The sequence below is a fragment of the Diabrotica undecimpunctata genome, chromosome 2 (genome assembly GCF_040954645.1).
Source record: "Diabrotica undecimpunctata isolate CICGRU chromosome 2, icDiaUnde3, whole genome shotgun sequence".
Taxonomy (NCBI): domain Eukaryota; kingdom Metazoa; phylum Arthropoda; class Insecta; order Coleoptera; family Chrysomelidae; genus Diabrotica; species Diabrotica undecimpunctata.
Genome location: NC_092804.1, coordinates 153265403 through 153279926, shown reverse-complemented (window position 1 = coordinate 153279926; position 14524 = coordinate 153265403). Strand labels below are relative to the sequence as shown.

Sequence of the window (14524 nt, the reverse complement as noted above, 5' to 3'; positions counted from 1 at the left end):
ACGACTCTATTCTTGTAAGACCAAAGGCACATGTACTTACTTTACTTTTAATTCACGACTTCATCGACATAACATGGAGACTCTAATTGGACGTGCAGGCCAGTATCATGTGGCCTATTCCTCCTAGTTTTATCACACACGTTAATGTTGCTCATACATGGTAGAGTTGTTGCAAAAACCTCATGAACTTTGGAAATACGCATACCCGAAGAAAAAAGAATCCTAAAAATATTGACTATTTTACTTTCATACATGAACTTCAAAATTTTACTCAAATGGATTAACAAATGACTTGGACCTGCTCTTGCAAATGCTTCTTTTGGACCGATGCCAAAACCAAATTTTGAAGTTGATGGTTTGTTTTCACCTTTTCCAATCCAGCCAATCCCGTCCACTGCTGGACATAGGCCTCCCTCAGTTCTTTCCAGTGTTCTCTACACTGGGCCGCTTGTAGCCAGTTTCCCGCTACTCTTTTTATGTCGTCGGTCCATCTAGTCGGTGGTCGTCCTCGGCTTCTTTTATAATTTCTGGGCCTCCATTCCATAATTCGTCTTGTCCATCGTCCATCTTGTGTTCTGGCTAAGTGTCCTGCCCAGTTCCACTTAAGTCTCGTGGTTCTTTCGATGACGTCTTGAACTCCTGATCTTTGCCTGATTTGTCGGTTTGTTATGTGGTCTCGGAGGCTCACATTCAGCATTGCACGTTCCATGGCTCGTTGTGTAACTCTTAGTTTATTCGCAGATTTCTGCGTGAGTGTTAAAGTCTCTGCTCCATAAGTTTGTACAGGCAAAACACATTGGTTATAAACTTTTCGCTTGAGACACATGGGAATTGAACTTTTTAGAATATGGCTTAGTTTGCCAAATGCTGCCCATGTCAGGCCTATTCGTCTCTGTATTTCATTTGTTTGATTGTCTCTGTTTATTTTGATCTCGTGTCCCAGATATTTGTAAGTGTCTGTTTGTTGCATGGTATTATTGTCGATAGTTATATTTCCACTCATTACGAGATTTGTCATAAGTTTAGTTTTCTCAAAGTTTATCTTTAATCCTGCTCTTTCAGACAGACTTTTAAGCGAATGTAGCATAGAAACCGTATCCTGTAAGTTATCTGCGATTAATACGACATCATCTGCAAACCTCAGATGATTTAATCTTTCTCCATCTATATTGATGCCCATATCTTGCCATTGGGCGTTCTTAAATATTGACTCTAGAGCTGCCGTGAACAATTTTGGTGAAATATTGTCTCCTTGTCTTACTCCTCGACCTAAGCTGAATTTTTCTGTGTCTTCGTGTAGTCGTATACTTGATGTAGCGTTCTCGTAGATGTTTTTGATTAGTGACGTGTACCTGTAATCTATTCGGCTTTGATTTAGGGCTTCCAGTACGGTTTCAAACTCTACAGTATCTTTTCTAATTACCCTCTTTAAATAAACGTTAAAGATAGTTTGCCTCCCTTGGCTATGAACCACTTTTTTATCGTTACTTTCCCTGTAAAACACATTTGACTGTAGATAACAGATAAGTTAAAATATTAAGTATCAGTTTAAGAGTAAAAAATATCAGTAATGTTTAAGAAAAAAAGTTTGTAACAAATATTAAAATAAACATAATTTAACTTAAATTTTTAGTATCTCAATATAAAGTCTTACAAACGATTGTTAGCAGAAGCAGAAAAACAATAAATATGTATTACATATTATATTTTACTAATGCAAAAGCTAGTTTAACTCTGTCTTGCTATGAGAACGTACTACAGACAATTAAATGTTTTCAGTAATGTCAAATTTTACTGTTTTGGTTCGTAGATCGACGTCACCAAATGAGTGAGTCAATTTGATGAGATTTTGTGAGTTATTTAAGCCCACACAGAGTTCGCGTGCAATTGTATGCACATTTCGGTGAGCTAATCCTATCACATATAAATCGTGTTGAGCCGTAATTACATGCTGACGACCTTACTGGTTTTCAGGGACAATAAATTATAATTTGAAGCACCTTAGCTTTGCAATGTTAAAGAATTAATTTAAGAAATTTGAGACTGTCCCTTTTGACTTAATAAATCAGTGCAATTTACTGAATCATTCTTGTTGCATATCTTAAGACAATATTAAGTTGTTGTTAACAAAAGAGGAATAATAATCACGGTTCTTAGAAATTACTGATGTGTTCATAAAACTTTAATGTTCGTATTTGTTATTGTAATAAACTACTCGTGATGGTCGTAGCTCATTGACTAAGATACTGGCATTCTAAGCCGAAATGCACTACTTCGCCAGCGACGTCATTTTCATTTCTAAAAATTATACGAGCCGTCACCGTGATTCGGAGTGCTCGTAAAGCCGTCGGTCCTAGCCACGTAAGAGGTATTTAAGTCATGTTAGGGACGCTTGCGCGACTGAAAACTCTAACACCAGACCATAGCCAGAAGATCACACGAACTTTACTTTTTTACTAATTAGTCAACGCAAGTAGACGTAAATCTTCTGGTAAAGACAGTATGGACTACAAACATTAAACATTACATATCCATTAAGTATTTTAACGGTACTCATTTATAATTTTCATAGTACCTGCTAATGAACCAACGATTTTTCGTCAAAACGTTTTAAAGGCTGCTCCCTAAGAAAATTACAAAACAAATCTTGTACATATATTTTTTTAAACATTTAAATAGTGTTTATTATTCTATTTATTTGTAGGAAAGTTCACTATTTTAATTCACCCCCTAAATTATTATATTGTTAATCTCCTTTTTTTCATTTTCTATATACAAAGATTTACGGTTATATTCTAAATTGATTGTTAAAAAGTACATTGAATATATCGTGTATCGAATAAACAAATTATATATTTATTTTGCAAGTCTGTCGATTTAGCTACGTAAAAATGTTATCGTAAACTGTTAGCTATTTCAAAATTTGTTAAAAATACTCATCACTTATCATTATATTGCATTAAAACATTGACTATTTTCATTGTTTTATTTATTTCTCTTTGGATACTCACAGAGATGATCCGACTGAAGTTTTTTTAATGTACTTTCCTAACGGTGTAGGAGCTATTTAGCAATTTTCAGCAAGCTGTCGATACTGCGATTACTGAGACCCGATAAGTAACGTCTACTTCAATTGATTATCCTGGCAAAAATAGACAGCAGACTCTTGTGGCTCCAAAATCTGCTGAAGTGGTTCGGGTTCACATTGGTCGAACTATTCGGAAGTGCTGTAAGCAAGATAAGAATTTCCATGTTAATAGCCAACGTTCGCAGGGTACAGGGCACCTGAAGAAGAGGAAGTTTATACTCGCAGCACACAATAAGCATACGCAGTTAATGTTTGCGCAAGTGCTATAAAAAATGATTAACAAAGTTTTTATTATTAAAGGTTTTATTATTAAAATAATAACCAGGAAGAACAAATTGGGAAAGTAGAGCTCTTACTAGACATAAAATGTGATGCGATTACAACATAAATGGTAAAATTATGAAGGAAATATTGATACTGGTAAAAGAAATAAAGGATACAGGAAAACTGCGAGACCAATGGAAGATAGTAGTAATAAGGCTCTATACATAAGAAGGTAGACAAGCTAGAACACAATAACTCTACTGAAATATCGCTCTTAAGCCCAAGGTACACACTAGAATGGATAAGATAATATCAAGTAGGATTCGGGAAAGGGAGGTCCACTACAGACCAAATATTTGTAGTAAGGCATCAAAACTCTACGATCAATAGAATATAACTATACAGTGTGTCAATTTTAAAAATTACAATGGGCTATATGTCACGTACAAAAGTTAATATCGAAAAATGCTTGAAACCGTTTCGAGGATAGTAAGGGGGAACTAAAATGACATGAAAGAGAACCCACCCCCATCAACCTCCTAGGCCCCATCCACCACAACCAAAAAAGTTTAAATTGCAAACCCCTACTTGTGATACATCATTGAAAAGACTAAAAAATGCTATCCAGTGGTATAAATAATAATTATACAGGATGAAGCAATAATTGTGAAACTTTAGCTTAAATGGAAAATTTAATGAGGTTTTTGTTGATTCTGTTGATGACCCTGAAACCAATGGTTTACAGTATATCTGAACGCGTGGAGATCATTTTCATATTTACCTCCCAGAACCAGTGTTATTTATGAACAGCTCAAATATTTCATGAGAGGCATCCGGACAAAAATGTAAGTCACGTATACGTCCGCGAATTATGGACGCAATGAAAATATCGGCAATGACAGGACTTTCACATGAGTCGGTTAGAAAGGTGTTAAAATTACATAAGTTTCACCCATACAAAACCGAAATTCGTCTTTTGGATGATCCAAACCGACGAATTGAGTTTTGTGAACTCATAACTGAAAGAATTCGCGTTGAACTGAGAATGTTAATATTTGTTTCACTGATAAATGTACTGTTATGCTGAATGTTAATGTAAATAAACAAAACTTTCGGTACTGGAGTGATGCGAACCCGCATCGATTCAGGGAAGGTCACACTCAATATCCTGAGAAACTGAATGTTTGGGTAGGAATATTAGACGATGCTATAATTGGCCCCTTGTTCATACCAGGCTATTTAAGTGGCGACATTTATCTCGTTATGCTGGAAAACACCATCGAACCTTTAATTGTGCATGAATTAGAGAACCAAAGGGACGATCAAAGCAACTTAGCCCTAGACGAAGATTTGCTGCACTTCCAACAAGATGTAGCACCTCCTCACTATGCAGCTCCAGTTAGGCACTGGTTGGATACTAATTATCCGAACAAATGGATTGTAAGGAGAGGTCCTATTGAGTGGCCACCGAGGTCACCAGACTTACCGCCACCTGACTTTTTTTTATGGCGTTACCTCAAGTCAGTTGTTTATAAAACTCAACCTGCGTCACATGGGGAATTGCGAGAAAGAATTACGCAAGCATGTCGCGCTATTACTAGAACAATATTTGCCAAAGTTCGTGCAGAATTTGAAAATAGGCTGTATTATTGTTTGTAAAACAACGGCACCCACTTTGAACATTTACTTAATTGACATTTTTAACAAATTTGTAGTTCAACAAAAACCTCATTAAATTTTCCGTTTAAGCCAAAGTTTTACAATTATTGCTTCACCCTGTATAATTATTACTTATATTGGATAGCATTTTTTATAGTCTTTTCAATGATGTATCACAAGTAGGGGTTTGCAATTTAAACTTTTTGGTTGTGGTGGGTGGGGCCTAGGGGATTGATGGGGGTGAGTTCTCTTTCATGTCATTTTAGTTCCCCCTTACTATCCTAGAAACGGTTTCAAGCATTTTTCGATATCAACTTTTGTTCGTGAGATATATATATATATATATATATATATATATATATATATATATATATATATATATATATATATATATATTCAGCGAGATCTAATCCCTTTCGAGAGTAGTATAGTCCACTAATGGTCGTAACTTGAAATGTCAATTTTCCCCTATTTATGAATGAAACAAGTGTCATTATATTACAACTGGTTTATTAATGGGGAATGTACTTCGATTAAATTAAAGTTAACATGATCTACAATTTTTGTGAAAAGATACATGTAACAATTAAATGACTTTTAATACGGCGTGGTAGACCAGCTGCTGCGGAAGAGATGCTTTGTGTACCGTGAATCTGCTTGTACTACTCTCTCCAGCACTCCGTCACTCTCTCCCTCTCTCTACCGCTTGTACACCTAAACTATAGCGTATGCAGTGTTGTTAAGATAATTTAGTTATAATCAACTATCACAGTAATACCTAGCCTTGGAGCCATAATCTAACGAAATTTTTATATCAAATCAATATGTCTTTTTTTTAAGAAAGGCATATACCAATTTTTGATCTAGAATATTTCGTCTTTGTTTTTGTCATATTTATTTTCTTTACTAAACTATTCTGCATTGCTAATAAACTGTTATGCTTTTTCGATTCCTATTTGACATCTTTTACAACACAAAATAGATATTCATAAGTTAAAATTAACTACTCTTCGTAATTTACGTTATTTGTGAGAAATAAATAAAACTAATTGCTGTAGCGCTCATTAAAAATGTGAATCCATTATCACTATTTTACAAATATTAATAACACCTTAATTCAATATTCTTTATTGTATATTCTTTTTGTGATACTCATATTATAATCATTTACTTTTATTAGCTCCACCGTTAACTCCCCAAAATAAAAAACGCAAGGAAAGCATTAACGAGTTTGTACAAACCGAAAAGAGTTACGTCCATGACATGTCGGTTGTACACGAAGTGTTCGAAGAACCCTTAAGGAAGTGCAAATTGATTTCAGCTAAAGAAATTGACGAAATATTCGTCAACTGGCAAGATATAATATTCTGTAATAAATTATTTCTCAAGGATTTATTGAATGCTAATAAGACTGGAAGTGATATGATCGGCCATATTATATGTAAACATGTAAGTGTTTTTATTTTTTTTAAGTAAAGTTAAGGTTACTCCGTAATTTTAAGTTATTGAAGAACTTTTTATTTTTTTCGGTTCTTTTCGATTGTAACAGAGTTTGTTAACGAATTGCTTCCAAAAGGTTTTTATTGTTCAAATTTGTTTGAAAATAATGAAAGTGAAAATTTTACTTTGATATGCTTTTCGGTGAAAAAAAAAATAAATTGAAAGACTCCAGTAGCATTTCCTCCTCGAACAGTGATAACTGCTTGTAAATGAAAGAGGCATGCTTTGGAGCATATTCTGAGGAAGACTCCTCTTTCTGCACCAACATATTTCTAAGCTGTCTAGAATTTCTGAAGGTCAGCACAAGTTTCCGTAAACGTCTACCCATCGAATCCCAAATATGTTTAATGGAATTTAAATCTGTACTGTGAGCAGGCCTGCAACAAACTATTCTAAAAGGTGTATAGACTGTCTGTAGATTTCTACACATAACCTTGAGGTGCCACGGATTAACACAACTTTTTAACTGTCAGCCTTGAACTCGAATACCTCAAATCCCGATTCCACACACTCTTTTTTTGTGTTACAAGCGATAATTCGACACTCAATTTCTCATTTCTTGTCTGCGATGGCATTGCGCGTATCAAAATTTGCTTTATGCACATGATGCCACATGAAGTAAACTTTTTGAAACATTTTCTTGGGTTACAACAGTTCAAATTTTGTAACACAATAAACGATGGCCAGTGTTTAAGGTAGATACAATTAACGAGGCTGCGTTGATCGGAGTCGGAAGATATGTGGGAATGGTTTTCAAGACATTCCCACTTGTACTCTCTCTCTTGTTGTGATTTCTTCCAATACACCTAACAATTTTTCTCCATTGGTCTCTATCTTCAGTTGCTCTGAGGGCTTCGCAGAATGAGTTTCCAGCTGAATTCGTAATTTGGTTGGATCATCTAGTTGGTGATCGCAATCTTGATCTTCTTCCTGGAATGTTTTCAGAAACAGTTAATCTCTCCAAACTGTCGTCACCTCTACGAACCACGTGACCGAAAAATTACAGAATACCTTGCAGACATATTGTCGACAGCCTTTTTTTAATCTCGAGTTGGTTTAGAATGGAAACGTTTGTCCTATGAGCTGTCCAAGGTATACGCAGCATTCTTCTCCAGCACCATATCTCAAAGGCATCAATTTTTTGGCGCTCGTCCACGAAGAGTCCAAGTCTCTGCCTCGTATAGAAATATTGGGAATACAAGGACATTCACTAGTCTCATCTGGATATTTTGAGAGATAGATCTGTCTTTCCAAACTTTAGTTAGGCGACTCATCGCATTTTTTGACATACCAATACGTCTCCGAACTTCTGCTTTACAGTTACCATCGTTAGTTATACTAGACCCTAGATAGACAAAACTGTCCACTATCTGGTATTCCTGTAACATGTTAGTCAGTTCAATAGTGTGGAATCTGTCGACCCACTAGTACACAAACAAAATTGAAGACCGATACCAGCTAAAACGAATAAAACACATTATAAACAATTTGCCAAAAAGCACGCCACCGAATTATTTTTTTATACTTTCTTAGAATTGGAGAAAAGAAGACTAAGAGATTAAGGAATATTATTTCACTTTGAATTCTTTCTTCGTAAAGTAGATAGGCACTAGATAAAAGAAGCGTAGCATATGAAACAAGTTTATATAGTTACGTGTGCTCAGTCAAAGAGCTCCAATCAATATCAATTATGGGTAAGCAAGGTGGATTATGGATCAGACATTAAGTCGTAGTTAATGTCCTATTTATTCCTACATTGGCGCTCCAAAAGTCTATCAGACGTTACATTAACTAGAATTAAATGGTTATATTTATTACAGGACAGATAAAAAAATAAAATTGGACGACCAATAGTACATGAAGATAAACGGAGCAGTAACATATTTGGAGGAAAGATCTTTATTTTTTCCTTCTGTAAAGAATTTCTTCTTCCTTCTTGTATGTAGGCTTTAAAGCCTGTTTCTTCTTCAATATTAGCCTCCTATATTGTTTAACTTATCGCACCATCTTTTTCTTGGTCTGCCAATACTTCTTCGTCCATTTGGTGACTCATCTCGTGCTATTCGTACTATCCTATCCTCTGCCATTCTACTAATGTGTTCGTTCCACTTATGTTTCCGTTTTGTCACCCATCCATTTATGTCTTCTTATGTTTTCGCTTCTCTCTCTATCCAACAGACTTTTCCCTGATATTCGTCGGAATATTTTTATCTCTGTTGTTTCTAGTAGTCGTCTCGTTTTAGATGTGTTAGGTCTTGTCTCCGCCGTGTATGTTAATATAGGTCTAATTGCTGCTTTATAGATTCTTGTTTTTGTGTCTTGTCTTAGGTGTTTATTCTTCCAGATTGTGTCATTAAGAGAACCCGCCGCTTTACTAGCTTTTATGCTTTGTTGTTGTACTTCTTCTTCAACATCTCTGTAACTAGTTATATCTATTCCCAGATATCTAAAATTTGCTTCCTGCTTTATTATTTTCCCATCAATTTGGATTCTACATCGTAGTGGGTATTTAGATGTTGTCATACATTTGGTTTTTTCTGCTGATTCTGTAAAAAAGTGAAAAAAGAAACTGTTAGTGCCTTATTTACACTAAAACCGGTAGAACATAGCCTATAGAAAAATTCTAACAACTCACCTGATGGACCTTTTCACAAATAGCATAACCTGATTCGTTCGGAGGTCAAGAATAGAATAGAATGACGCGCTCCTTTTCGAGAACGTCGCTCCTTGTCCATCGAAATTAATACAAATGCCGGGTGATCGTATGATCGAATCCGACCAATAAAAAATGGTTCTATAAGACGCTTGCGTCATTTCTCAAGAATTGATGATTTACCAAAACAAAATTTAATGTTTACGTTATTTAAAACGCAATTCAGTTATACAGGGACGCATACAATTATGGCGTTCTGAATTAAATAGAATAAAAAATATATGTTCTTTGGGTTGTTACAATTGGACTATTTTTCTTTACTCACTGATTAGGATAAGTGTTTTGCATATATTTGACTCGACTGAGAGAATAGGATACGTTTAATATGCCATAACTAGAAGAAAGCACAAATTTCGTAAATGTAGATGTTTTAATAAATTTACCGCTGTATTTATAATAAATATTTATTTATTTTATTTATTCGCTGTTGTGAATATCTAATGTTACACGTACATTGGCGTTAAATATAGCAGAAAATATTTTATCTTTAATAAATATACTTAGTGATGTATTTATCTTAAGTTTAATAATGTTATTTTAGTTACCCGAAATGAAAGCTTACGTTACATTCTGTGGCAAACAATTAGACAGCGCTGCTCTCTTACAAAAATTAACGGAAAATTCTACTGCCTTTAGAGATTTAGTGAAAAAATGTCAAAACAATGTCGCCACTAAAGGGATGCCTTTATCGTCGTTTTTAATTAAACCTATGCAGCGAATTACTAGATATCCGTTGTTGATTAATAAAATTCTAGAAAATACGCCTGATGATCACCCCGGTAAGTATTTTATTGTTATAATTATATCATTAATCTTTACACACATATACCTTATGTTTCTTCTCACTTAGATTTTTGTGTTATTGTCTTCTGTCAAAGCTTTCGTGCTTAATAGGTCTTGTATTCAGAAATCCAAGAGCTCTAACTGTTTGCAAATACATACTTGATTTCTGTTACAACTTCTTACGTGCTAAAAGCTCATGAGATAGTTTCCTCACCAGGCTGCAAGAGAACCGTTTGGTTTCATATTCCTAGTTGATTATATCCATTTGATTTCGTTTTCATATTACTTGCAAAAATTAGTCAGGATAAACATCCTTGCACTGGCTTGCTAACACTCAATTTATTTAGCGCTACGAAGTGAGGATGTGCCTGCATTAGCCATTTGGATAATTTGAAAAAATCATAGTGTTAGGCGTTTCATTTTCCGTTTCCAGAGATGTGCGGAAACCGCTAAAGGTGTATCAGCTGCTTTTCCCACGCTCATCACTCTCCGTTTTGAAAAATTTATTAATCTGTTTAAACTGGTTTCCATCAATTATAATTTTAGTCCGCTTAGAGCCATTGATTTCATTTATACTATTAATATCCCGATGGGATACTAGCAGTAACTCATGGGTTTCTAATCAAGATATTATAAAATATCATTGTCAGTCATTTTCCAACTCTTGAAAGGAGTTTATTTAATTTTGGGCATTTTAAACATTACCCTAACCTAACCTAAAACTAGGAATATTACTGCGCCGAGTTTTCGACATCCCCTCTGACGTCTTCTTCAGGGCTTCCGGAGCCTCAGTATCCTGAGCACCCAAAACAATACTACACTGATCACTTATCACTGCACTACTGCTACTGGGGATAGCGGACAGTTCATTTATACCGTCGATGATGACGTGGTTTGGGTGGGGGTTGGCGCGAAGATTTGTGGTAGCGGGATTTTGATTGGAAAGTGAAGCGGACCATATTTTCTTTATGAGAGGTCTTCATATCGAAGGTAACCGGATGCCGTCATCTCTTTTATTGACACAATTTGGAATTTTTTCAATCTCTATGAGTTCTCTGATAATTCTTGGTTTATAGAAGAGGATGGGGGCTATGGTTTTGGAGTTTTTAAAATCAATTTTGTAACCTGTATGAAGATGGTGTTGACCTAGGAAACTGAATTGGAATTTTTGCGAACAGCAATGGAATTTTTGCGAACAGAAATTGAATGTTCATAAATCCTAGTTTGGATTCTACGATTTGTTTGGCCTATATAAGATGGACAGTCTGTACAAGGAATTTCATAATCTCAGCGTTGTTCATTTGGAATGTTGTCTTTGACTGATCGGGCAAGAGATGAAAGTTTTTGTTTGGGGTAAATATTGTCTTTATTCCTTTTGATTTAAGGATTTTGTCAGTGATTCCTTCGATGTAAGGAAGAAAAGCTTTCGTATGATGAGGGTCTGAGTCTTTGGGTTGAGATTGAGTGGGAGATTGATGTCTGTGGATGCTCATATTGATGTGATTTTCTCGGTAACCATTTTGGATGAGGGCTTGTTTTAAAGTAGAGAGCTCAGCGGATCTACTTGCACCATCGCAAAGGCGTATTGATCTGGAGATAAGGGTATTAATTACTGAATTAATTTGTAAAGGTAGATAATGAGATTTAATATGCAAGTAACGATTTTTAGATTATTAGCTGACGAAAGCACTCTGAGTCTAATCCTTCTGGGTTTTCCTTAATTTAATTATGTGGTTTGGGTAATTTAATTATGTCCCTAACAACTTGATGCCGAACACATGCCATAGCAGTGCTCTCTAAAAAATAACTTTTTAACTGTGAAGAGCAGAATTTTTATTTATAGATATAGCAATTACGTCCAGTTTGTTGCATTTACTTAATATATATAAAATAGACTAAGCAATTTGGCAGTTTTCAATGTCAGCAAAATCTCTCAACTAATTTCCTCTTTCGCTCTCTAGCTTGTTATTTTATTTTAACCACTCCCTCTCGTCTTAATGCCCAGTGAGCGTAGCAGCATCTAATGGGTATTTATATATACGTATATAACTCAAGAATTGTGAAAAATGTATAAAATCTTAAATTATCTCCCACCTCTGTACAAAAAGACATGGACAGAGGAAAAAGTTTAAGAAAAACGATCCCTTCATCTTGACTGATCAAACGCAGTTATATTTTAAGTGTATAGTTTGTAGTATGATTAACTTTCTTTTTTCGAGAACGTTTTTTAGTGAGTTGAAGAGTTTTTTTTATTCTTGCTTGATAGTGAAATTGTTCCTACGGCTGTGGCAACACGCTGTAACACACAAAATAACAATGTCAGTTATCACTGTCCGTCCATTACGACACACTATTTATTGTATAAATATAATTGCTTATTCTATTTTTCAAATTTTTTATTTCAGATTACAAGAATCTCCAAGAGGCATTAACTCTAGCTGAAAGCTTTCTAAATTCTATCAACGAAAACGTTAGACTGAAAGAAAACCAAGATCGATTAAATTGGTTACAACAATGTGTTCAAAATGATCTAAATATTGTGTTCAATAGCGAAACAAATAAGTTGGGTCCACGTCAATTATTGCATTACGGCATATTTAATAAATTAAAAAGCAATAAAGAACTGTTAGGATTCCTATTTAACGATTTCTTTATGTTTGTTCAAGCTACTAAAAGCATAGGAGTGCAGTTTACATTTCAGATTAATGAAAACGTATCGTATAAACTATATAAACAGGTAAGTAAACAAAGTAGAGGAATTTGATTTTCTTGCCTTCTTGGCTGGCCTTAAAAATATCTACGCGTTGGCTACTGATAACAACACCCAAAAATATTTAAATCGGAACTGAAAATATTGACTAAATTCCTGAATGAGTGAATCTATAATAATACAATAAAAAGTTGCTTAGAATATAAATTATAAAATACCATCACACGATTCAGGTCGATCTTTAGCTTAGTAGTTTTTTTTTAAATGGATGTACTTTTACTAAATTGGACTACACAGAAGCAAAAAGTCAAAATGAAACAGTTTATAAAATATAATACATTATTTATAATGAAATGATTGAAATGGTTGATACCCTAAATCGTTGCCTTCACCTTTATTTTCAGATGGATCTGCCTACTTTTGCTGTCAAATATTACAGTCGGAGGCCATTTGTAGGTTGCCGTCTCTTCTGATGAGATATTAAGTCAATGCTTGCGTTTCTTATTGACTAGATTGGCGCATCATCTCTGTATCATTCCATTGAAATTTCCTCTACATGTTCCTCTAGCCCCCTCTATTTCTCGCTCTTCGCTTAACTTTTCTCCAACTCAATCCAATTCTTTCATATTGTCTTGTTGTAGTTCTTCGCCAGCTATTATCCAGTCTTCTTCTTCTTTTTCCGTCAGATTGGTACTCAGTACCTAATGTGCAGTATTCATTGCAGTGCAGTAGTAATTTTGGCCATGACTATGCCATACGCCATAACTCACATTTGCTCTTCATACGCTCATAAAGTCCTGTCGTCAGCTTTATCATTTTGACTGAATCAGTATGTGATCTATTTGGTTTTTATGCTTTCCTTCTGGAGATCTCCATGTTTTGTTCATATCATTCTTCTCTTTTTATAGTGCCGTGTACCTATAGTGCGTTGGCGAATTATCTTAAGGCCAGACGTCTGTCTCGTGCGGCATGCAAAAGATCGCCAGTGTTATTTATGCCTGTCCAGTTCTTTATGTTCCGTAGCCACGACATTTGTTTGCGACCTACTCCTCTCTTGCCTTCAATCTTTCCCTGGATGATTAGTTGAGGGATTGCGTATTTTTTCCTCTCAGAATATGGCCGAGGTATCCAATTTTTCGTACCTTGATCAAATTGAGTAGTTCTCTTTCAGTATTTGCCTTTCTTAAGTCTTCAAATTCATGCCATTTATATTATTTACCTAGCTGTAGTGCTTGGAGTGAACGCTAATTTTGTAATTTTTATAAATAATGGATTCAAAGAAATTTCCTGTGTTGATTTACCACTGTTATTTGATGAGAAAAAATACCTTATAAACTGAGCAATGGCTCAAACCCTGTTTCCAGGACTCTGTAAACTAGCTAATTTAGTAATAAAAAACGATTATGTCTTGCGATTATCCCTCTATTTCAGAGCGATATACCGATGTCCACTGATTCTGCTCTTAGCCCAAAAATATTAACCCTAATGGTGAAGCTTAATCATCTGTTATACATGGATGATTTGAAATTTATTGAAACTGTAGAAACTTTCTGAAATGACATTAGTATACACTTCGGACTAGGCGACTGCTTTATTTTAACTATAGTCAGAGGAAATATTCAGAAAAAAATCGGTTGCCTGTAAAGTCGGTTTTACGGGCGAAGATTTTACGTGACAACGTCTTTTTTATATATAATTTTATATATTATATATTATTATATTATTATTTTATATATTATTTATATTTTATATATTATATTTTTATATATTATTTTATATATTATTTATTTTATATTATATTATTGAT

At 34.7% G+C, this 14524-nt stretch overlaps 1 protein-coding gene across 4 annotated transcripts in view; it reads left to right on the top strand.

The window, feature by feature from the left end:
- Dap160 (dynamin associated protein 160) overlaps nt 1–14524 on the top strand; it is an 82763-nt gene that overhangs the window by 44204 nt on the left and 24035 nt on the right. For all 4 annotated transcript variants that reach the window (XM_072523764.1, XM_072523762.1, XM_072523763.1 and 1 more), the window contains 3 exons: nt 6192–6460; nt 9766–10003; nt 12413–12744. In XM_072523764.1, the coding sequence (XP_072379865.1) occupies nt 6192–6460; nt 9766–10003; nt 12413–12744 (839 nt within the window). The remainder of the gene's footprint in view (nt 1–6191; nt 6461–9765; nt 10004–12412; nt 12745–14524) is intronic.